This window comes from Wasmannia auropunctata, unplaced genomic scaffold (genome assembly GCF_000956235.1).
Source record: "Wasmannia auropunctata unplaced genomic scaffold, wasmannia.A_1.0 LD336106.1, whole genome shotgun sequence".
NCBI lineage: Eukaryota > Metazoa > Arthropoda > Insecta > Hymenoptera > Formicidae > Wasmannia > Wasmannia auropunctata.
In genome coordinates, this window is record NW_012026784.1 from 1458510 (window position 1) to 1484738 (window position 26229).

The window sequence follows — 26229 nt, forward strand, 5'->3', positions numbered from 1 at the left end:
CAAATTATACAACAACGTAATTTCCAAGTTTAACCCCGTATAGTACCTTTGATACAATCAACTATCGATCAGAGCAACGATATATTAAGTAAACAAATAGCCGATGGCATAGTTATCGGCACGTAATATATATAGGTATATAAGCAATACATGTAATATATTATACATGTTCTACAGAGTTAATAAATTTTTTTAAATACGACACTCTTTTAATTTACATTATTATCCATTAAAAACGATTCGGTAAACGTTTTGTAAAGGTTACTTTTATAAAAGAGATATTATGGTGTCACGCGACAGCTTTTGAAATTTATGCTACTTTTGTACTGTTATTTATGTTACGAATATAATCCTATGCGCATCGCATAAAATAAAAACTTTATCTAGAGGAAAGACAATTAACACAGCAACAACAATTAATTATTTTCCATTTTTCTTGACATGGACATTGCAAATGACTCCGACTAAGGAACTCACTGTCTCTCTCTCTCCTTCTCTCTTTCTTTCTCTCGTAAAAACAAAGTAGAATTATGAGAAGTATTTTTTGTGGCTTACAGTAGTTCTTACCATCAGTAACCTGTGCTTCAAAATTTCTAAAAGAAGTTTCTCTGCAATTAAGCTTTCGTATTACTTATACTGTAACTTACGAATGAATTCTTACTAGGAAGAATTCTATATTAATTGAAAAAGTAAGCCACTGAATTTTTCAATTCTCTCTTTTCAATAATCTATGCATATTATTAATATTAAATTTATGATAATCAATAAATTCTAAATTATTTGATAATTTTATAATTTCTACCGATATCTTATCTCACGCTTAATTTTATTTTTCCAAACATAGTATCCCGTGTAACCTGTGGCGTTCATTATATTTGTATAATAGCGGCTGTAGTAACTACAACATAAACTCCTAATTTTCTCCATCTAAAGTTGTTAAGTAGAACACGCAAGCAAGTACAATTATCAACTTTAATTAAGATTACGTTTAGAATAGATTTATAATCGCTTATGAGTGTTTTCACGGAGCAAAAAAGCGCGCACATGTGTACAAAAGTGTATAGCAATGAGAACAAGAAAGAGAATTAGTATTAGCGTGTCGAGACAATATTGTGAAAATGTGGAAAAATACGTTTCCTTAAACGAATCGCGGTTTATTTGCACGTAAATAGAATTGCCTCGGAATTGCAATGGCATGTAAACAAGTGCTTAACGAAGGCTTTTATTATTCGCGAGTGACGTAACGGCATAAAAGTTTCTTGCAAGATACAGCATTTCTTGCAGGAAGATACCTACAAAGTGGTACCAGTGATTGCGTAACACGTTATATAAAATAAAATTTAATTTCTATCGCTTATCAGATTGTTAACATACGCGATACGATCAAGCGTCTCGGTATTAAAAGGAAATCGTAACGTTGGCAACTTAATTTTGTCAATTTCCGCTTTCACTATGATTGCAATTTTTAGAATAAACGTTGTCAAAAATGTAGAAACGCGTTTGTCATGCTCTCAAGAAAAACTTTTTATTATATCACTCGTAAAGCTTTCCCGATAATATATGACGAGTGAAATAAAAAGTTCGTGTACCGCGAAGTTAGATATTCCACCTGGAAATTACTGAACTTTGACTCGTGATGGTTTTCTCCCTTCCTGCGATATTACGGTTTTGTATCATAATGAAATTGCTCCTAAAACATGGATTTCCGCTCCACTGTGACGTTTACCATGGTCGATACTATTGTAATACGGGTCTACTATGCCGAGCTCAACAGCCACTGTTATTGTAATACCTTGTATGCTACCGTCCTTCCCTGGTTCCCTCACCCACCTCTCTCCAGAGTATTAGACATCGCCTGGGTGGTCTTACACGTTCAAGTCTGATACCAGCGACATGCCGTGCGAAAGTAGATTATACTTACACACCCGAAGGAGCGTACAAGTTTCGCAAACTTTAACCGACCGCGATTATAAATCGTCGCGGCCCCTCCCTTCCGACTGGCTAGGCTTCACGGAAAAAGACCGGGATTTTATCGAGTTTCGGGATTTTAATTATTTATGCATCCCACGTAGACAATAAATTATCCTGCGAAGCATTGATTCCTCCTCTTGCTCACCTTTTGCTAGGGCGTAAAACCTTTTACGCAGCTAGCGTAATATCATGTAACCTGATAGTACAGAATTTACAACGCGAAAGTAGTCACGCCGTTTTTAAAAATTCAATAAACCGTGATCGTGAATTATCGTTCTTTACGGAATCGAAGCGTGCGAGGCTTGGGAAGAGTGAGTACGCCCTGCGAATTAGGTCTGCCTGAACGAAACCTTTAAAGGAATACAATTTATAATCACGGGACGTGACATCGGGTAATAGCTACGCTTCATTTAACGGTTATAAAGCGGTTCCGAGGATTCCTCTATCGCCTTCGATACAAGAACGCTCTTAGGAATTTTTCTTTTCAAACGATTTTCCCGACTAATCTGACGAATGAGATGGCACATGAAGCTGACATATAGACTATCAGTGACAAATTCCGTAAGTTTATCCGTGACAAGCTATAATTGAGATAAAAATTCGAAATTATTTATAAATCAAAATAGGACTTGAAATATCATATGCTCAAATTTTTATTCGAATTATTTAAATATATTTTAGCTATTTAAATATTTGCTCTAATTTGTAATTTTGTGAAGTAAAAGAAATTAAAAGAAGTCAGACTATGACTTGGCACGTTGAAGCCGATATTATTTTCCCGTTTCTCGTTCGCGATATCGTTATTGACGATGTCGAACAGGCTCGTCTCTTTTTCTCTCCCCGTTGAAAGAAATCCGATTCGTGGTGAAAGAGGTACACGTATAAAAGCACGATTGGTGTCGGTACCCCGTTGCAGATTCCGCGGTTCGCTGTTTAACGTTCACGTTCCAGGCAACGAGAGTTCACGCATCGTTGAACCGGATCAAAAGATACCTTTAATGCAATTACATAGCGTTTGCGCGCTATCGTAATATTTGCGAACCATCCTTTCCGCCATTCCGTTCCGGTTTCGGTTTTCGGCGAGGCACGAGAACGTCGTCGTCGCCGTCATCGTGAGAAAGAGATTGTGAAGGGGGGGGGGGGATACGCAACGTAAGAAACGACGGGCGAAGTCATTCGACGCGCGGCTCCGACATGCTGAGACCGACAAGAAACCCAACGGTCTCGCAAAGACAGAATTCGTGGGAATCCGAGCGTAGCTGTGTCGTCAATAGGGGAAACCACCCGTTGCTCTCTCGTGCTTTAGCGCTCTTGTGCCAAATTAGCTTTCAGACCGAGCAATTAACATCACGCCATGCACGACGTCTGACAGACGAGGAGCTGAGATTTATCGAGCGACAATCTATTTCGCGGATCTCTTTCTGACATGCGCGCGACGCAAACGGGATCGTTTCGCCGGTGTTGCTGAAATTATTTCTTCGCGTAAATCGTGATATTTCAACTAGTCCCGAAGCGAAACGATAATGTCTACATTATTGTGCTAACGACAGATTCGCTCGTCGTAATTATACTTCACGTATCATTAAAAAAAAAAATACAATTTCATTTCGATAGATAAACAATTTTTTGTTCAGTAAAATCTGTAAACAGGATATGAATTTAACAATGGCATAAATTTACTGGCACATAGATGTGGCGAAGATAATTGAGAATCGTGAAACTGAGCGCGAATGAATAAGCGAATGGCTAATTCGAAAGGGTAAGAACCCCCTTTGTCGTCATCCATGCGCGGTATTTGTTTATCGTGTTTTGCTTCCGTCTGGCTTGGATCTGTTTTCACCCTGATATGAGCAAGCATAGTCGAGGGTTGCAAAATCCTATGGGGTGTATTCGCCACCCTCAAAGCGCTTTCGATGACGAATCGCTCGAAGCATTAACAGAAGTTTTTACCTAGGGTGTGTAGCTGCTTTCTGTTAATTACGAGTTTGAAAATTTCCGAAATTGCACTGTAAATTGTTTATGAATACGTACGTTCTTGAATGGTATTTGCGCGATCCGGAGAGAAATCCGCTTATGTCATACTGTATATATATGTATAAGCGAAGACTCGTGTATTTACATTGTTTCAATAACGCGGATAGAAAATATTTATTACAATAATAAATTAAGGCATAATAATAAGATATGTAATTTCATTTTAAATATAACAACTTATCGGTTTTAATCAAGTGGACATTTTTTCGACGAATTTAAATAAATCCTGTTGCCGTAAAATGATAGCGTTTATAATCGCATATATAAAATCACCCGTTCCTGTTGTAACAAAGGCTCGTTGTGTCTTAATGATTTAAGTTTTAATAAACCGGAAAGCGCGTAGATGTGCGCGTAATATTCGCCTTTCTTTGCGACTGCTCGAGAGAAGCCTCGAGTTTCGAGCGCAGTCGCACGTTTGACGACGTTTGAATTCAAGTTTAATGTAGAATTCGCTAAGAGAGCGAGCGCCGGTCATTCAGGCGGCTGCGAGCCATTGAAAATCAGTCACCTCATTCAAGCGGGAACATCGTGACGAAACTCGAGGAAAATCAATAGAGCCGGGCACCGACAAAATACAACGCCGACCGCGCGATGCAGTCCGCGGCGCGGCGGTGTCTCGCGCGGACGGGATATAGATGAGAACATAAATAAAAATGGCTTTCGATTCACGCGTACACCTCTGCGCTATAGTAATTCGGCGATTGCCGTAATTTTTTAATAAGCGCGCTGCTCGAAAAAGAGTAGGAGATTTTGCCGCCCGCGCGATTCTGCATGAAAATTAATACGTATACGGCTTTTTGCGGCCGGCCATCTCACGCCGACAATTTACGAGCCGAATCGCGCGTATCACGAACCTCACGAAGGACAAAACTATTTTGTCTCTCGTGTTTTTCTCTAGCGATGAACTAATAATACAAACGAAACTAGAAAAAATAGACTCCGGGGAAGAAAAAAAAAGAGAATAAATTTTTATATTGTAGTATATCCAAACTAACAAGATGGAATAAAAATAAATAAGAAGAGTTTAAAATTGGACACAGTTAAAATCTAAATGTAATATGGAACATCCTGTGCATACCGCAAATTAGAGATCCCGTACATTACCGCAAATTATACAGCAACTACCCTTGTCACATACCTTGCCAAAGAGCAACGTCGCACAAAGGTATTGCATGCATGCATTGGCATCGTATATCGCCTCTAACAAGCGGACATAATTATTGATGGATGATTCTTCCTGCTTCGCGTACGGAGTAGAAAAATCGAATAATCAAGAATTTAATTTCTGTCGCTTAATCCGGTTGTCCGCGACAATTTGATCCGCACACCCGGTTGCTTTTCCGGATAAGCCGATTTCCCGATAAATCCTTTTTAATTAAAAGTCTCATTAATAATTGGAAACGTTAATTGAAAGTCCTATTAGCATGATATAAGTGTCGAGTAGCACCAAAAATCGATTCGCGAGCAAATAAACTTTTCCGCCATTCGATCTCCAAATTATTCACTGCAATGAACGTAATGGACACGTATATGTATCTATTTTTCATCACAAATTTGTGGCACTCTATAAACATTTAAATAAAGACTGCTATTTATTTTTATATGTTAAATTGCTATGGTTAAAAACTGCATTTACAACAATTTAACATATTATTTAAAATGTAAAACGTGTTTTAATGTAAATATGTTTAATGTAATCTCTCTTTCTCTCTCTCTCTCTCTCTCTCTTTCTCCCTCTTTCGCTCTGTGTAAAGTGATAAAAACATAAGAGTAAGGTAATATTTCTGTTAAAATTTAAGGAGAAATAATTCGTACCTTGCATAAGAAGGCTGACGATGTAAATGCGCTTTCGCTGGAATTTCCGCGGAATATGACCTATTGTATCAGGGTTTTAAAGACGACCGGCGCAACAAACTCTTGAGTTTGCCTTCTATGAAATCGCAAGGGGTATTCGAGATCGTAATTTATAGCGCGGAACGCAATCGCTTTATTTCGACTTGACTAAATTTGCCGCTTCCAACTCGCCTCGTCCGCCAGTTATGTTTACGCGCGGCGGAACTTACAAAACTTAACTGAATTAACTAGTTAACAAGTAGATTATGCACACGACATTTAGCTGCCAACTTCGTGAGCCCGACAGACTTACAGTTTTCCGTATCAAAGTACGAAGTAACCCGTGGAATTCGCCAGTAAATTAGAAGCAAAACTACGTCCCGTTATGCTCGTCTAAAGAGCATAGGGATGTCTGATTAATTTTGCATTAACCTCTGCCGTTAGTACAGTCTAATTGAATTCATGGCGGAACAAGCTACATCCCCGTGTATGTCATGTAAGCATGCACGCCGAGGTATTCTTCCATCTCGGAGAAGATTGCGCGTATATTTCAATTTCACATCTCGTTTCGCTTTGGAAAGACTGAAAAATTGTACCTACTACACTTCCATCCCTCGTCATTCAGAGGAGACTAGTTTTTGTTTGAAAAACAATGTATCTTTTGTTTGAATTAAAATATTATTTATTAAATAAAAAAATATCGTGGAAATGTATGAAATATTTGTAACTATTGAACGAGAAATATTTTCGTCTCGCGGCTACCAATACGTATGCACTCCGCACACGATACGCGATTGCAGAAAATATAATTTATTTTACGATTTCATTTAATTATTACCATAGTCCGTACCGTGTTTTATAATATAGGCAGTAGTATAAATCACCAACAATTTCACAATTGCCAACACGCGACGAATTATTGGTACGCACGGCGGTGTGCCCGTGAAAAAGCCATCCCTTTATAATATTTTGGCGTTACATATTTTTCATGAAAAATCGACAATAATTTTCTGGAAATATTCGTAAAAGGAAAATTCTTGATCCCGGTGCGCTTTAGGTAAACAATTGTTATAATAGAGAAAGAGAAATTTTAATTAAATTTAGTCTCAAATTGATTATATTTCTCCATTGTTAACATACATTTTCTATTCGATTTTTTCGAGCATAATGGCTGAATAATGGCAGCAATATCGACAAAATATTATTTAAATTTTTAACGCGAGAAAAAAAAAGTGTATCAAATCTTTTCAGGAAAATCGATACGAATTACTTTGAGATCTCTTCAATGTATTGAGCGTTATTTCAACGCGTAATGTATTTAGATCGTACAATCGAAATAAACTATAATCCGACATCTGTTGTTTCCTCTAATGAGAAATCATTCGCTAGTACAGATAAAATAGCAATTGTATTTACAATCGAAACAATGCTCTGGACAAACAATAAATGGCTCGATTTTGTGTCTCATCCACAAACCACCGCGCCATCGCCGTTATTGCTCATTAGCGTGACGCATAAAAGCGGTTTGTCCGCTGGCGGCGTGCACGTAATTTCCACGATAAATATATCCGACTTGAAATTTTTGAATTAACCGTACGTTAATATAATTGCATCAAAAAATCGAACGGGTTTGCGACCAAACATCCCCCTTGTTTATCCGGCGAACCGCAAAACATGTTAGTTATTCCCGATTGTACTCTCCAACTTCAAAGGAACCTAATTACCTTTCCCGTAAAATCACGACACATTATATTTATTCTCTCGCTGTTTCAACATGTTTTGCTAATTTTTAGATTTTTTCAACTCACAAAAGAGATCGAAAGAGAGTGAGAAAGAAAATATATAAACAAATTATAATAACGAGCCTCAATATTATTTAATTCTCGGTTTAATTAATTATGATGTAATAACCGCAGGATATTACAAATCTAAATAAGGTGCACGTAATTGCAGTAGCGTTCGAGCGAAGTGATTGCGCGTCGATGTTTTTTTTTTCTTTTATGTCTGCGGTACGCAGACTGTGAAACTTCGATCAAAATTCAGTAAAATTCACATTGCGACGTGGAACATTTTACATTATAACTCGTACGGTTCTCGTGTCAGCTCTCGTATTAGGTATTACACGTGAATTAGGTATTGCTCTCGGCCGTGAAGTGGAGTAGTCTGTCGACGCGCGCAGAGAGTGGAAAAAAAAAGGAGTAAAAATATCAAATCGCGCAGAGCGTGTCGGGCTAGAGCGCGTGTACGCGAATCGATTCGAAAAGAGCAGCCCGGACTGCGCTCGGGCAATTTTCCGGGCGTCCCGAGCGCAAAAACCGCCGCGTGCGCGTCACAAAGCGTAAAATGTATAGAAGCGTGCTGTCATAGAACGCTGACACGACGCTGACGAAATAAGCGGACAGGTGCGGACGACTGGCCGATAACCCGATGACCCGGATACCTTCGATGATATCGATTAGCCGTCGAATGTCGGTGCAGTCCGCGACCATCAAACGCATCGGCACCTCGTCGTGTCACCCTCTTACCCTCCCGCCCCCTCCTCTATCCTCTCTAACCTGTCATTTTCTGACCGTCGTCCATCCCTCGATCTCTGAATTACTCGATCTCTTGTATCTCTTGTACTTACCCGACCTCGCCTGTCGACGCCCTCCACGCTCGACTGACCCTCGTCCTTCCGTCCCTCGCCGCGGTGTCCCTTCTCTTGTTCCCGTCGCGCGCGGCGAAATTGGATTTATGGCTTTATTTTCCTCCTTTGCGGACGTCTATCAGCAGATTGCTCACCAAAAGCGCTGCTTCGTATTACGACGACATAATGGACGTCCCAGGCTGTGGCGACCCTCCGCGTTGTGCAGAGAGCGGGGCGTAATCGAAAAACCTTAAACACAAACGTGATAACAGACGCGGTTCGCTTTTTCTCTTTTTACACGCGAGAGAGGAGGCGGCTGCATACGTTGCTCTCGTCGAAACGACGTCTTTTCGAAATTTGAACGCTACGTTACGTTTCGTGAGTTCTCACGTAATCGCAATTTAAATCAAAAAGCTCCGGTTAAAAAAACCCCGTGGGTTAAGGGACGCGGTCCTCGCTTTCCAGCCGCGCGCGCGTTCGCGAAACGCAATTTCGCAAAATCTTCATCGCGGTCACGAAAGAGCCCGAGATCGATTGATATATATCTCGACGCATTTCGGAATCGTTTCGACAAGAGATATTGCACGTCAAAACGCGCCGCGATTGAACAGGATAGAATTGTTTGGCGCGCCGCTCTGAAATATAATTGCGCAAAGTGATTGTGGCCGGCGCGCCATTTTGCGACATTGAGCAAAGTAATTGCTACGCACACTTTGCGTGCTTCGTGCGTTTTTACTTCTTCCGCTTCCCTCGCGCCAATCGTAAGTTATACCTGTGTCTTGCTTCGAGCACGAGAAGCAGCGAGGTAGGGCGTACCGACAACGAAAGAAATACGTAATAATTTACCTAGCGCTCCAATGCGTGCCGCACCGCCGCCGTTCGTCTGCGCGCCATCGCCGCCGTCGGCCGTACACATGCGCAATGAGCGCCACCACCGGCGTCGCCGTTCGGCGCCTGCGAGCCAGCCGGTCGGTCTGAAGTCCGCTGCGAGAGCCTGCGAGGCGTGAAGAGCCGAACGTGGCCGATCACGTGACTACGTGAGCCCGAACCCCGAACGAAGACTCGGCTGCTTGATTCGCGCGCTTTCCTCACCTGTTGCGTTCAGCGGTATATGCGCGTATTGTTTCGGTTTTCTCGTAGAAGCGCGAAAGTCAGTGATAGTTTAACACCTTGCGCGGCTGGCCTTGTACTTCGAGTGAGTGTACGTGCGCGTGTGTGTCTCATTTCGAAAAGTGCAGGACGCTTACTTTGCGTTAGCGCGCGCCTCACCTCGCCGCCGCTCGCGACATAACCTAAAATTCGACGCGCGGCGTCGTCGCCGGTGTTGAACATTCCGCGAGGTAAGTACAACAGGGTTATTCGTCGTCGTTAAGCTCGTCAGCGAATGTTCGGAATAGAAATTGTATCGTTAATTAATATTGAGAAAAGGAAATTTACGCTGTTGTCAGTGTTTTTTGTCAAGTAATATTCGTAAAGCAGTCATATGTTTAAAAACGGAGGAGGCGACTGTTTTTATTTTAGTTTTCAATTGAGGCAGCTTTCGAGAACGTAAATTTAAATAAACTTCTTATATTTCCGAATATTTACTGGACGTTATATAATTTTAAACGGTAGGCTAACGAAATTAGAAAGAGGAAATTAATGTGCAATGTTTGTTTTACAGTTACTGCAATCGTAGGAATCATTGATAGGCTGAGACATAAATATTACACATTGAAAATTTTGCAGTGAAAAATTGCTCAAGCCATGGCAGATTATCTTTCTGCTGAACTCACTGCCACTTGTGCTGTAATTGGATATTTCGATGGCACTACCTACCACTTAGACAAGAATTGCTTAGGTAAAGATCTTCGCCTTGATTTTATTCCATTTAATTATTAAATACAATTATTTAATTACAAATTGTGCGTTTAAGTGAGAATAACGTTTTAACGTTTAATAGTACATTATCAATTTCTTAATAGATGTCATAAAGGATCTTATCAGATATCTTAAAAGGGACAATGATACACATACCATTAGACGCTTTCTTGGACAAACGAGATTACTTCAGACGGATCTTGTAAAGATTCTTATACATCATGTTAAGAATATTGAGCTTTGGGATGTCTTGCTACGGTACGTGTTATTGTACAAGCAGAGTCGAATATATTGAATATGTGGTACATTACGGTCTCGTACTTGATATAAGGATGTAACATATACATATTATTCGATCTACATTGCTGCGATCTACATATTATTTTTACATTTCTCTTAAACAGGTTACTTATTAATTTGACAAGCTCCGCGTTTGTAATTTACAATGAGCAGATACCAACTGAGAAAACGATGTATAGCTTGTATCAACAAATCATTTCATATTTACAAGAGTATAAGGCAGCGTTATCTGATGAGAATGTGTGGTTAGCAATAGCTGGTCGTTTGGGAGATTTACTCAGTATTGTAAGTGAGAAAATTCTCTGTCTCTGTGATAGATAGCTTATATCATTTGTAAGATAATTTTTATTTTATAGACTACTATAGAAAGAGGAGAAGAAGATGAGTTAACAATTGAGAGAATTCTTGTTTTCATTAGAAATGTACTGCAAGTGCCACCTAATGACAATGATAAAAGAGCTGATAACGATGCCACTGTTCACGACGAGGTGAATAACTATGTTAACATTAGGACAAATTTTTTATTTTTTAAACGTATCATATCGAATATTGTTTGGAGTGAGTGACATACAGAATTTTTTTAATAGGTATTATTTGCATTTCATGCATCGGGCATGGTGGATATTTTATTGTTTATTGTCAGTAACAATCAGGAACAACACTATCACATGCAAGTTTTAGAGGTATATACTGCTCACTAGTTATATTTATTTTAATATTTTATATTTATTTACTATACTTTTTATATTTTTATATTTAAAATAATTCTTTGAAAATAATACCATAATATGGTTAAAAACTTATTTTTATCCGTTAACTTGTTACTCGTAAATAACAGTATTACACTCGACTAGATTATATCTTTAATGTTACGTGAGCAAAATGCGAGCCTGTTGGCTGCATCTGGGTTGCAACGTAGCACCGCTGAAAGGGAAAATGACGAGGCTAGTCTCGTAGCCTTGCGACAGAAAGAGCTACGCGAGAAAACGGACAAAGTAAAAAAATACGCTGGCTCAAGGTGAGTTTATACGTTTACATTATGTAGCAATAAAAAAAATTTATTAATTTATCAACAAGGTAATGCGAGTAAAAAATTAGATGTTCCAAAATTCGCGCATACAAAATGTACATTGCGATTCTTTGTGCCAGACATCGTACATAGTTATTATAACAATTCGTGTACGCGTATTTACTTTATGCCAGCTGATAAATTAAAAAGAACCGAGTGAGGGGAAAATAAATGTAAATTAAATTTTGTAACAAATTTTAAACAATTTGATATAAAATACTGTACTTGCAAATAATGCAGTTTAAAGTTAGCATTATGCGAAACGCGTGTTTGCTTGAAAATTCGCTTGCTCGAAAAGATTCGCTCGAGATCAATGATATCTGAATTAAAATCGCTCTGCAGATACGGGCTTAATTTGTCGATTTCTCTAATATGACGAAACGTGTCTTCGCAGCAATATATCTGCGAGGTTAATTCAGTTCTATTCATACGTCGTATTATCCGTACGTTTTTGCCGTGATACACGGGAGAATGCATTTAATGCGGGTAGCTACCGCGTAATTACCACTTTAATGAGCGGTCACAGCTAAAAGCCCGTGATCGTAAAAATGGGATGACTAAAAGGCGCCGATTGCTACTTGACGGATGCCTTTGGGAGTTACCGCGGTGTGTTCGCGATGCGATATGCGTATAATGAATATGACCTAGTTTTTAAGGTAGGACCACCCGAAGCATGAATAGAAGCTTTTATCCACTTGTTGGAGAGAAGCGAGCCGTATTCTTGTAACGAGCGCGTTCCAGATGCCCGTGGACGCGCGCATCCACGTCTTTGCGAAAGGCTTTTTACGAGTTGAAAGGGACTGGATGTGCGGTGAAAAGATCCCTCCGCCTTCCGCGTGTTCTCGATCGATCGATGGAAAGATAATTTGATCGGAAAACGATAAAGCAGCCGCCTAGCTGTGTCACGAACACAGATCTCTTTTTGATAGCAACAGTAAACATAGGAACAAAATTGGATAGCTGCGCGCCCGCGTACGTGGTGCTCGCCGCATCATTTTTATTATTTTATTTATTTCCATTTATTGTTTTCACATTACTCTCGTTCGAGGAATTATAGGAATTTTATTATTCGAGATCGTTCCCTTTAAAAATCATAATATTTTTATGTAGTTAAATGCAAATTTAAAATTATTGTACGTTCGAGTTTTATTTGTACCCGTACGTTTTGATTAAACTTTTCGAGAATTTGACTAATTGTTTAAAAATATTTCGTGGAGGATGATGAAAGTGAGTCTCTCTCGCTTCTCTGAAAGAAAGTAGGAGAAAGTGGTTAGGGGGAGGGAGGGATGCGCATCTTCGTCATTTAGAAAACTATCTGTCGTTGACAGCTGCCTTTCTATTCCATTGATTGAATCTTCGCTCATGGGCTCGCGGCTGAAATTGAATTCGAATGATCAGTTCTCTTTTTAGTAGCGAGGGAATCACGTTATGCTCGCTTCTCAATTCGTACGTAGAAACGCAAGGGAAGGGAGACGAGAAAACTAAACAGGAAATCCAATCTTTGCTCGAAACGTACATGCGCATATCGTTCCCTCGATATCGTGTTTTGTATTGTTATAGACACGTTACGTTTGCACCCTTGAAAAATTCAAGAGTACACATTTTCCGCTACGCGAATAAATTCAATCTTTGACGTTATGTTTTTTCATTCGATTAATTAGGCACTCGCGATTCGGCGGTACTTACGTCGTGGAAAATATGAAAGCTATCGGAGAAAATCAAATGATATGCCACCAACCGTATCAAAAGATCGAAGCACTGGAATTCGGTCACAATAAGGTAAATTTTGCAAATCGATCATTAATTCGTATCTTTTTTACTGTTTTCAAAAATGTCGAGGTAGCTCCGATTGTGCGTTACATTCGAATTATACGAACGAAACATGAAATAGAAGACACGTGTTTTTTTTGTAACAGAAAAGAGTGAAGCGACGCAAAGATAAAATGAGTCTGCAAGACCCCAAGGAGGAGCGCACGTCTGCCATCAGCGTGCGGCTCTTTCTAAAAGAATTTTGCGTAGAGTTTCTCAGCGGGGCGTACAACCCCGTGATGAGATTCACCAAATCTTGCTTTATCAGTGACACCCACGGCCACGCGGTGGAAACGGCCGTCTATCTGTGGGCCCTGCGTTTCTTCATGGAGTTCAATCGACATTACAAGTTCCAAGTGAAATATGTAAGGTAAATCTTCGCGCTTCAACTTTCTCATAGCTGTAGTCTACATTGTCGCATACCTCGGCTAAAGAGGCAGAAAGCGAGACAGTTTACGAACTCGTTTTACGCATCGTCGCTTTCTTTCGGATCCTGTCTGGAAAGAAAATTCCTCAGCGTCCGCGCGTACAGGAACCATCTAGCTTTACGTCATGGAATAATTTTTACGATGGCCGCGAAAGCGGAAATTATTAAATGGCAACAGGATGTCTGTATTAATATTATTTTTCCGAAATAATGAACAAGTATTTTTTTTTGCATCCGAAGGCTTTTTAAAATTTACTTCAGATAATAAAGGCTAGGTAACTGATCCTGTACATTTACACGGTTCTCGTTTACACAATGTATATTATGTAGTTTGAATTTTATTTACGATTCGTTAGCCGAGCTACGCGCCAATGTATACGATCCTCCATTTCTGTCGGATCAAATTTTATTGACACATTGTTTCAATGATACGGATTTTTTTTTTCACACTCGTGAACATATAAAATAAATTCTGTTTCTGTTGTTTACATCCTTTGTACGAATTTGAAATTTAAATATGATTAATAATTACAAGTGAAAACGTATTATTTTATTTTATTCAGCGAAACTATATCCACAGAAGTGTTTTATTTAGTCCAAAGACAAATGGAACAATACTACGAGATGATAATAGTCGATAAAAAAAAGACATCGCTTTGGTCTCGTAGATTGCATTTGGGATTAAAGGCGTATCAGGTAGGAAATTGCACGATTATCAGAATTGCATGTGAGTGTTTAGAAAATGTGAGAAAAGCCAACGAAAATATGTCTCGCGTTTTAGGAGCTTCTTAACACTCTTATGGTAATGGATAAGAGTACGGATAATGGTGTCAGAGAATCCAGCAAGATAATTAAAAGCAATATCTTTTACGTCCCGGAATATCGGGAAACGATACTCTCTCAGCTTTTGTGCTTCGATGAGGTTAAAATGTCACGGTGAGTGAGTAGAATTTCATCATTATTATTATCACCGTACGGAATAAATTGTGTAACTTGATCATCTTGATAATTTACGTATAAAAAATTGGCGGTTTTGAAAGTTTTGGAAAAGAATGGACTAATAAGAATTACGAAGGGAAATTATTAAAAGAAAATAGAAATGAATCTCACACGCGTAGTTACGTCTTATTGTTTCCATAATCACTAATCGTGCCCCTTTCAATTCGGCAGAATAAGTTGCTATTATTCGCAAATCCCTCGCGAATCTCTTGCAAATTTTAGCAGACTATATTAACGTAATGCAGGTATCGCGAAAAGTTATGCGACGCGTCGTCCTATGCCGAACAATTCACGTCTGTACTGGTAAATCCGCGTTGTGGAGAGAGGAGAGAAAGAGAGAGAGAGAGAGGGGGGGGGGAGGAAGGAGAGCGAAAGAGAGAGAGAGAGAGAACTCTTTACCGAAAGTTTTATCTACCGCAGACAGATTGATTCACTTTCGGATCAATCGGTTCGACCAGCCAGGAAGCCACTCCGGCTCCCGTCGATGCCTTTCCTTTTCGACTATTTCTCTTCTTCGGCGGCTGGTCTCGGTAGCTCGCACCCGCCCGGTTTCTTCCTCCCTTCTGCGATTCCTCGGCGGAATAAACAACTTTTATCGACCTTCCGGCCGGCGAAATGGGAAAAGGCGGTGGGCGTTCAACTTGCTACGAGTTTGACGGGTTTTGCGCGGATTTCCACGACGGAAATGTAAGGGCGGCGCGACGCGACGTACCGCAATGCCACGTTGCTGCTACTTTGACGTTACGGGGACGCTGACGAAAACAGGACGACGGTTCCGTCAAACTTTGGCTTTGACGGCGGTAGCGCGCGTTGCCGGAACTAAATTGACAAATTAATGCGCGAGTAGCGGGATTGAATTAATTTCTTGTCACAGTGAAGGAAGGAAGGCGGTTTAAGTTCCACTATCCGCTTAAAACAATGTAATTACATAAATACGCTCGTCTTTCAGGCAGTACTTAGTGGATCTTATAACGACTGTTCATATATTTCTAAAAATGCTTGAGCACTTCTGCCAAAAGGGCCAACGCAGTCTCGTAATTCAAAAAGTAAAGCCAAAGAGAAGAAAGGCTGAAAAAAGGAAAAAAAGTAAGAGCTTGTTTTTGTATTGATTGTTAAAGAGTTTTAAGTAATATGAAATTAAATTTTTTTATTGCGAAAATCGTTCGATTTTTTTTAATTATTAGAGTCTACTCAGGAAAATGCAATTACGGCTCCTACTTTGGAAGAACGTTGGGATACTGTCGGTCCTGAATTATCAGCTGTTATGCGCGATGCCGTTATACCTGTAGTGGTGCCGTTCGATGCAACCTTAGATACACCTATCGACGATCAAAAGTACGTGTAGCATTGTGACGGTTAAAATAATGTTTACTTTATTACTGATGTTTGTGGAAATGATTGAAAATACGCATCTATGTTTTACAATTTTTTTTTTCGTCCTGATTTGTAGAGCGGATGCCATGAAGAGAATCCAGAAATTAATGCGACAGAGGAACTTGGAGCAGGCAGTTGGTCTTCTACGTGCAGCAAGGTAAGGAATTGTTTATTTTGAGAAGCGATTTCCTGAAAGTAACTCGTTGCCACTCGTTCGTATTGGAATAAACAATGTTGTTTATTGTTGTTTATTTTGAGAATCAGTTTTGCATCTAAACCACATTGTCATGCAATGCGACGAGTGAGTGGTTTTAACTTCTTTGTTTAGGTACTTTGTTTAACTGAAATATACGAGAGGTTATTGATTGTAATAAAAACTTACGTATAATTTTTCGCTTGTAATGTCGTAACATTACTTACATGACTTATTCCACTGATTTTTGCGAATCGATCGGAGCAAAAAATCGGGATTAAGGCATTAGTTAGCTAATAAATAATGAGTTTTCAAATCGCATTTGATTGTGCTGAAGCGGCTGCACTGGGCATCAATCTTAAGTTAGCGCAAACAATTTTTACACTCGGCGGAAAAGTGTCGTGCTGATAATTTTCGACACTGCTAGCAAAAGTAAAAATTGTTTTAATAAATCAAACCAAATCCGAACTATCGCCAGAATCGAAATTTGTCAATAGGACATCTTTCCGTCGAATATCGTGCTGTCATGAATATTCAGAAGTTTCAGAATTGTGTAAAAATGAATAATTGTTGTCTTGAAACGCTGTATAATTATGAAATTAATTTAGAATTAACAGGAATACTTGACAGATGTAATATTTGATGGGATGTAGTACATTAGAGGGAGATGCCCATGTGCCGTGCTGGAACATTAAGTTAGCATGTTATTTTTTAATTCTTTTTTTTTTATATTGAAAATGTGGAACATTTTTTAATGATTATTAGGAACAGTAAAATTATGAAAAATGTTATTGAAACTATTATTTTTTAAAAATTAACAAAATGTGCTAATTTTACAGACACATTTCTGATTATATAAAAAAAAGTTATAATTTGATTCATCTTCTATTCTATTCATGCATTATTTATTTATTTATATATAATATTGTGATATACTTATTAGATAAAATTTATGACTTTATTATTCGCATTATTTAAAAAATTAATCTCTTAAAATAAATTCTAAAAAAAAAACGGTTCTTTTGCGAGTGAACGGTTGATGAAAAACTTATTATACTCTCTCACGATTTTGTTAGGCTTGATCGTAATTTCTATAATATATTAATTACGCTTATTGAGCTTTGAGATTTTTTCGGCTTTGTGCATCGACCAGTCACACGGCCAATTAACTGGCGAAAAGCCAAGCGTTTGCACTGCCGCAGATATTTACATTACATTAAATCTGAAAGGGATCTACCGCGCTCTTGTAACGCGTTGGTATACACCGGTTCACCGGGGTGAACCGGTATCCAACTAACTCTTTGAAGTGTTCCAGCTCTAAATGTGCCTATGAGTCATGTCCCTCCGTCAACTTGTTTCTGCGTTCCACCTCGCCAACCCTTCTCTCGCTCTAAGGCTTAATCGCCGCCTCGATGCTTTTCCGCGAGATTCGATATACCCCACGCTGATAAACTCTGTCGACGTGTAAATAGATTCTTTACGCGGCTTGTCTCAAAGCATTTTCGTCTTTACGCTAACCGCGTACAGAGATCACGAGCGTCTTGAGTCATTTTTCTCGTTCAGCAAATATCATCGAGAGAGAGAGAGAGAGAGAGAGAGAGAGAGAGAATGTCACCTGAATTTCATAATGTGAAACTGCCTTGTCGGTGACATTTAAAAATAACACTGTAACGCTAAGACGACTAGTTTCAACTGGGGATACCGGATACGAGACGTTGTACCATTAATCTTTAACTTTATTAGTTCTATCAGATTGGAGTGCCGTGATATAACCGTCGGGATAAAAGTCGGTTTTATCGTCGCCGCCTTCCTCTATCATAAAGCTATGAAATTATAGTCCCTTCCGCGATTTTTCTTTACGCGGTATCATCGCCGCGAACTACTTCGGGAGATTGTACGTAATATTCCGCCGTCCATTTTATGGGGAGGTAATGTTTACTATGGCCGGTACACAATGGGAGTCTGCAGGACCATACCGACCTTGTGCACACAAGGGGATAAAAGTAGCAGACTGTTGACTACGCCGTATATAGAGTACGCCTAGGCGCAGACAATATTGTTAATAAGGCATTTACGGTAATACGTAGGTACGTAAGACAAACAATGTAATACCCCCTATTCTCCTCGCGTACACGTCTTCGTTTCTCGGTTACGGGTAGTGCTTCTGGTAATCGTGTTTCGTTTGCCTAGCAAATACTCCGTCGTCTGGCTACCGGTTTTAGCCCTCTAATTTTCCATTTGCACCGTCTGCGACCCTCGTACCGGTACAGTGATTTTAACTTAAGAATTGCGTAAGATGATTACGGGAATAAAAAAGAATCTGCGCCCCGATTCATCATTTTCTTCTCTTCATCTCTAAATAATCTGCAGTGCAGTAATGATTTCATTGTTTGCAAAGCGCCAGTTGAAATTTCCTTTCGCTTCTCTATGTATTTTGGAACATTGTGATTAATATATAGAAGCAAAATCTAGTTTGTTCAAGTACATTGGAAGTACCTATTTCTAGGTACAACTTTATCTTCTTGGTATATAATTAGGAGAATAATAGAAAAAAAAATGAGAATATCTTGTACAGAGAAATAAAAAGAAATAAAAAGAAATTGCTACAAGTGTGACAGTGTAAATATATTTAAGAGCTTTTCTGTGACAATTTAATATCCAAGTCTAAAGGCTGATTCATCACTTTGAGTCTTTGCCAAGCATGAAAATGGACGTGTCGAAATTATCTATTTCATGTCTGGCAAAGCGGTATCGGCTTGTATGTCGGAACGCTGAGTCGGGGGACGACGACGACGACGACGATGACTACGACGACGACGACGACGACGACGGGCACGGCGCGTCTGAGAGATTCCATTGTCGCGGAACTTCAAATCGAGGGATAATGGGGATTGTATGCTGCTGAATTTCTATTCAGGCAGCCAGAGCAGCTAGCAGTAGCGCCGTACGAGCCACTTCTTCCGCTTCGGGGACAGCACCCTTCCTCTTCTTTTGCGTCCTCTTCCTTTGCGAATGCTTATTGGATTCATCTCCAGCGGAGAGAATTTCGGAAAGCTTTCGAAAGTGGACCGGGAACTCTCCCGATCCGCGAACTTAAAACACGCGAATCGTGATTAGCGTCCGAAACGACAAGACTGGATTTTTTATCCAAAATGGCAGTAATAAAAATATCAAAATTAAGAATGAATGAATCTTTTTATAAGCTTATTTTTATTAAGTTTTAATGATGCACGTCGATAAAAAAATTATTTTTCCAATTTCAAGTATTACTTTGCCAAAAGGATAGAAACTTTAATTATTACACGCACAGGCTTTTAATTTAATTTAATAATATATATTTAGTAGAACTACAGTGAAAAAGATCGTGGTTACATTTGACATTTCATAACGATTCTGGTTTTAGATTTTACCTTTTTAATGTTGTACATGCGCTAGCTGTGATTCATCTAACGTATATTGTATGGATTACGTGTCTGCTCGCGTGTAAACGTGGATGGACTCGTGTCCGGACTTGATTTCAACCCGAGTCGCATATTGTAGAGCGTATGGATGTGTGTCGCGTGTATACGCATAAAACGAAACACGTTCTGTGTGCATACGTATCCGCGTTAGAACCCGTTGTCCATACGCTTCGCTTTTATATATAGTACAATTGTAACTAAGTGCGATTTCATGTCAAGTGACCAAATTCAATTCTCTGGATTTTAATGCGACTCCGGCGCTATTAGGGCGGACTAAAGTAGGAACGATTTTCATTATCAATCGCGCGGTGCTGTGACAATGGAAGAAGAAAAGATTTTTATCGCCATTGTTATTTTTACAGCTAAAAGCTGTGATTACATTGCAGAAGTATTGATAAAGAAGTCCATCGTCGTAATATTATAATTTTTATTTTACTCTTTATACTTACTTCGCGATTTCTTGTTTTTCTTCTGTTTCAATATTATGTAAATTTATGCTCAATTGTCTATAAAATCAGAATTTGTCACGGTTGTAATCTTTTCTAATTGTAGACTTTCGTAGACTTTTGTTTACAGATTATAAAAATTATTCTCGCAAAGTATAATTTCAAAATAAGTAGCAAAATTTCAAAATTTAATTAAACGTGATTTAATGTATTATAAAATTGGAATTGAGTAATGATTGTGATAATCTGCCGCAAGAATTTTAATAATAATTTTTTTGTTTGTCATATACATATAATAAAATGTTTTGACAAATCTAAATTTTATAGATATTGAATTGCTTGCAAGAAAGCAATTCTCAATTATTAAAATAAAATTCTGAGTATAAAAATACATAAATTAGAAGGCAACGCAAGATTTCTTTTTCCATGAGAATATATTTTTTAAAGCTCTTTACCTTTTTATATATGGTTATAAAACTGTAAACAGATATCTGTAGTAAACATTCAAAACGAATGAAGTGATGTTTGAGAGCCATACCGTTATGTAATGTAAGGTTAAAAGTGTTCCACCATTAGCTACACCTTTCTTCGTTCCTGAAGAGACGTGACTTTACCTTTGTTTCCTAGTCACGTTCGCACACGACCATCTGTTCTCTTTTTTCTGAATTCTCATAAAGTATATAGGGTGTCTCTGATCCAACTAAGCCGGCTTTCATATATCTTGGATGTAATTTTTTTTTTTTTAACAAAAGCGTGTTGAGAGATCAATGGTTTGTAAATCAAAAAATGGGAAATAAGTACTCAGAGAGAGACAATATCAAATAGAGAGAGATAATATCAAAGAATAGAAGCATCTTTATACGAGTAATAAATTTTTTAAGTCTTGATGAATAAAATTTTTTAAATACATGAGATCGTATGTAACATGACCTCTGAAAATTTTAGTTCCTGAATTTTGCAGAAACGATTCTGAATCGCGAACGCTCATCGTGATAAATTTGAACGATAAATTTGACGGAATTTAAATATGTAGATTGAAGCTTGCTCTTTTTGTTATTTTCTTCGAAAGTTTTTCCTCTTTCTTACGCTGCCTCTTCCTTACTTCTTCGTCCGACGGTGGCAGTGGCACTTTACGCTTTGTGGCCCTAAGATACACAGATACTTTGTAAAGGAGATGCATGTGTGTCAGTATCAAGCGTAGCGTAGGTAGGTGGGTCGGCGAAGAATGAGGGTTGGGTGTGAGCACTTGACGCAAGGAGTCCGATGTTGGTGTAGATCGTGGTGAGGCTCTCATGCTCAAAGGAACCTTCTATGAGACTCATTGAGTTTGCCACTCGGACTTCTCATCGCGTCGCTGCACTGCACTCTACCGAATCTTCCTTAGTCGTATAACTTGAGATAATGAACTTGCTTTATTTAATCACATCGACCTTATTAACATGAACTCATTATTTATACGATTAGAAATCTTTTATATGATCCGTTGGGAATCTCAATAATCTCGCAATTTAGGAAAAGTGTTAACTTGAAATAATTTTTTACAAAAAATTCTTTCTGGTTAAAAAATTGCAATTTAGTTTTATAAAAATTAAAGGTTTTTTTTTTTAGTTTTTAATAGTTGGATATGATATTGCAACGTATCTAATTTTTCGTCTCTCGCGGTCCATAACAAAAAATTCAACTATCAATAATCTTTAATATGTGATCTCTCAAACTTTTTAGTCTTACGAAATTTGTAGTTTGTGCAGTAATAAGTTTACAATAAATTGTATATATGAGAATGTTACATTGTTGCATTAGAGCTGATAAACTGTTTGCTCGGCGTAACGTTATCATGTTATCAAGTTATTGTTTTGCTAGACTTCGCTCTTATATTATAGTTATTAACATTATTATATTTTACACACAGATATTAAACATAGATTTTCGGGTGAAATTATGTTACAGAGAAATCTGGCCCGAGAATGACTGCTTCGGAAAAGTGGACATACCTCCCGAGGAAGAATTCCTGGCTCTTCGCGAGATCTTCTTTGCTGATCTGGGCGGTAAGTCATTTTATTTTTAATTTTATATCCTTGGTAATGGAACATAAGCGCTTCTCAAGTGCTGTTCTTAAGGTCATTTAAATAAAATTCGCAACAATATGCGGATTAAGCGAATAGAAAACGAAACGTCAACGTATTGACAATTACTGGCAACTCATTCGAAATAGATTTAAAACTTGGTACTTTGAAAAGCACGGGTCGTTAGCACTTTTTGATCTCCCGAGGATTACTAGTACAACTTCAGTCTATCGAGAAACTTATATCCTCTCTGCATACATAACCCTGTGAGAAAAGAGTAGCTCCTGCTTTGCGTCCGCCTAATTATAAAGAGCAAAGTCTGTTATTAAGTTAAAGCATGGAAGTAATGAGCTGTTTTCCTTCCTTTACGAAGGAGAGTTCGTTACGACTGCTGATTTATTGAATTATAAAGTTTATTCAACATTTTGGAAGAAAAACGTGGACGTACAAAGTGCACGAATAATTGCACTCCCTCCCTCTTTATATTTTCCATTAAGAAAGCATCGTAAGAGAAACAAAGATATATTAAATACACGAATTCATTTGAGGCGCGTTATAATAATCGTCTCTAGCAGGGACGATTTGTAATAACTGGCGCATATATCACGACACAAATTTAATTAAACGCGCCGTTGGTATTCATTTCACGCGCCTAATTTATGTGTGAATAACTACGCTATTCAGTGCCGAGATTTCGCGACGATCCGAGCTCGCCATGTATTTATCTCTGTTCATTACCACCACAATAATAGCTGCCATAGACATTTAAAATCTTTTAATTTTAATGTTACGCTCTTTTACAAACAAGAGCTTATTTTAATGAAAGAAGATAATGGTTGAGTTTTAAAATTTCTCTAAGTTAATTTGAAATGCAAACAATTTTATTCTACAAAAATTGCTACTGTTTTGAGCATTGTACGGATTGAAGTACGTAAAGCGTGACAGATCGGAGTCTCTTTCATAATTTAAAAAAATTTTGGAAGGTAATTTAAAAATTAAAGTTTATAAAATTTCTAATGTAAAATTTATAATTGAGATAGAAACGGATATTTTAAAAAATTTTTCTTTTAAATTGTATTTCTGAGATTTTTCTGGCTTAAAAAAATTAGTGTAAAATTATCTATTAGACATTTATCCGTTATGAATATACTCTAGTAATGTTTCGTTACACACTATGCGTTCGACTTCCTTCCGTCATCGCTCGCCACGAATATCAGTATAATAAAGAACGTTTACGATCGCATGAATTACGATCCGTTGCACTGAATTCCACAACTTACGACATGACAATACTGTCATGTGGACCTTATTCTATAGATGGCAGCGGGCTGACATAGTCGTTAAATGTTAATCTCTCTCTTTATATTCTGCCAACCGTATACCGTAGTCGTCGTGCAGTATTCACCCAGAGGGTGTTTTATATAAAACATCAGCGCCGACATCCAGACTGTTTTATTTTACGACGTGAGTACGTCTGTGAAGCAGCTCCTCCATTATCTCCACCACGCGTCAGAATCTCGCGCGCAATCTTTACGCATTAACCGATTCCTCTTGCTCTTCCCTCTCTGCGAGAGAAATGATTTTCAAGGGGGACAAGACCTTATTTTTTATTTACCTTTGTCAAGCGCACTTTAGTGCACTCTGCGCGACAGAATCGCTCATATAAATATCTAATGTTACAAAATTGAGGATTTATGACGATGACTCGTTCTCGGAGTTATAATCTCGCCAAGGAATAATTTATTTTAAGATCGTTAAAGCACTCGCGGAGAGACAAAATCTAGCTTACTGTACTCCCGGAAGTACCTAAGTCTTACATTTTTACTTAATTGCTTTTAGCTTGCACAAAAATATTGCGTTTGATATTATAATCGCATCTACCGACAGGAGCGATTCAACAAAAAGAAGTTATCTGCTAATAAAAACAAATATATTCCGGTGTCTGGTGCACTGTATAGATTTTGTCGCGGGGAAGCGAAATCAGTCGATCCGAAGTACTGGCTTCGTCGATTGAAGTTGTTTTTCCGCTTCGGCTACCCCGGCGTACACTTTATGCGTTCGAATGATGGCCGATACCTCGCGACTCGGCCATATCCCGATGGTTTTGCATACGCTGTACATAATGGAGTATCTGTTTCATGTTGATAAAGCACCCCGCGAAAATTGACGGGTTATTCGCGAAACAAGCTCTTCGTAGCTTACATTTCGCAGGAAAATACGAGAGCCGCCAGAATACGCGATTAATCTGTATAATATACGCGCGAAACTGTTTATAGTTGTTACCCGTTATATCGATTTTGTAGTTTAAAATGACCGTTCGCGAAGTGTGAATAGAACTTATGAAGGTTCTATTCTTCGTCTTTCGAAATTCTGCGCGATATCGCGGACGAAAATAACGGTGACATCTTAAAATTTGAATTATAGTGTCTTTACATGTTCATGTGACAACTTGGACATCCTAGATGCTCTCCAAGTAAACTGTCCCCTTGGACTTATTAATGATTCGGGAAGAAAATAGCTTTACGATAACTTCGTAGAAAGGAGGTCACAGAGGTCAGATCGGGAGAGGAACAAACGATTATTTGTCATCCGTGACAGGGATACTTCATCAACAGCATTTATAAATAATCGCGATCAATATCGGATAGGTTTCGTAGCATACCGGAAGGCTTTATTTATTCATGTCTGTCTGCGAGTAGAACGGTACTGCTGCCATGTATAAAGTATACGTTTCATCGACTTGCACGAGTACAAAGTATGAGAATAGGGAGCGGAGGAAGATGTGCTGTACTTCGGCACGATTTTTCTCTCTTCTCCTCGCTCGATTCCAACTTGTTAGACCGAATGGGTGATGGATGCTCGCGTGTAGTCAGCCCATGTGTTCTTTTCTCCCCGAAGTCGAGGGTTTGATGAATGAAGCTCGAATTGAAAAGTCTTGGCGGAACGTCTGAAGCGCGGCGACGAAATTTGCATGCCGCGATCGTACGAACGACCCTTCCGGGTTTATTATTCCGTTTGTACACGTTTGGTTAACTAACGCATTTTATCAAGGGAATTTTTTTATTACATCAGTAATCCACGAATCCACAATGTTTATCGTAGCGAAATTAATTTTTAATGTAAAGTTATAAAATGAACTCAAGCACGGACACACATCGCCGTTTTATTTATATATCTCTGTGTGACGAAATATTATATTAATGTAAAATCTTTTTCCACTCGCAAGGATGTTCGCGATAATTTCCCATATTTTTCAAGTACTGGACATTTCAAGTAGTTCCATAGATCTTTTCACTGTCCCCACTCATCGAGTTTATACCATCATAATAACTTTCCTTATTTACCGTAATACGGCAGAAAGTCATCTCTGACATTTCCTGGAAAAAGTACCGTGTACCTAAAATACGTAGATTGGAGGCGCCGGATCTCGGCTGTATGTCGAGGAGAAGAGGAGAAGTGGCTTCGAGAGGTATGAAAGAACTTTTATCGGGGTGGAAACTTCGTCTTCCTTTCGAGCGGCGTGAAGCCATAGGAACGAACGAGAATTATTTAGTGCAAGACGCGGGGGTAAACAACAGATGTACTACCAACGTTTGTTCCGAGTTTTATTCTTTTTCGCGCAACTTCTGAAGCGACCCTCTGACGATTCTTCTCTTCTACGTTCGGTAGAATGAAGATGTTATCGAGGAAATATGCATTATTCGCAATCAGCTTGCACTTTGCGTTGCGTTGCGTGCCGGTTGAAGGAATTGAAGTTAACGAGC

The 26229-nt window shown here is 38.7% G+C and overlaps 1 protein-coding gene across 2 annotated transcripts in view; it reads left to right on the plus strand.

The window, feature by feature from the left end:
- Positions 1 to 9519: 9519 nt before the first annotated feature.
- Positions 9520 to 26229, plus strand: part of LOC105451840 (protein timeless homolog) — a 99351-nt gene continuing 82641 nt past the window's right edge. Inside the window, exons 1-15 of one of the 2 annotated variants that reach the window (XM_011692529.1) lie at positions 9520 to 9804; positions 10128 to 10304; positions 10429 to 10582; positions 10729 to 10909; positions 10981 to 11112; positions 11212 to 11307; positions 11479 to 11642; positions 13355 to 13472; positions 13610 to 13872; positions 14493 to 14625; positions 14711 to 14865; positions 15878 to 16014; positions 16113 to 16263; positions 16379 to 16459; positions 22350 to 22447. In XM_011692529.1, coding sequence (XP_011690831.1) covers positions 10211 to 10304; positions 10429 to 10582; positions 10729 to 10909; positions 10981 to 11112; positions 11212 to 11307; positions 11479 to 11642; positions 13355 to 13472; positions 13610 to 13872; positions 14493 to 14625; positions 14711 to 14865; positions 15878 to 16014; positions 16113 to 16263; positions 16379 to 16459; positions 22350 to 22447 — 1957 coding nt within the window. In that variant the 5' untranslated portion in view covers positions 9520 to 9804; positions 10128 to 10210. The remainder of the gene's footprint in view (positions 9805 to 10127; positions 10305 to 10428; positions 10583 to 10728; positions 10910 to 10980; positions 11113 to 11211; positions 11308 to 11478; positions 11643 to 13354; positions 13473 to 13609; positions 13873 to 14492; positions 14626 to 14710; positions 14866 to 15877; positions 16015 to 16112; positions 16264 to 16378; positions 16460 to 22349; positions 22448 to 26229) is intronic. The other variant, XM_011692539.1, reaches the window with a different exon arrangement.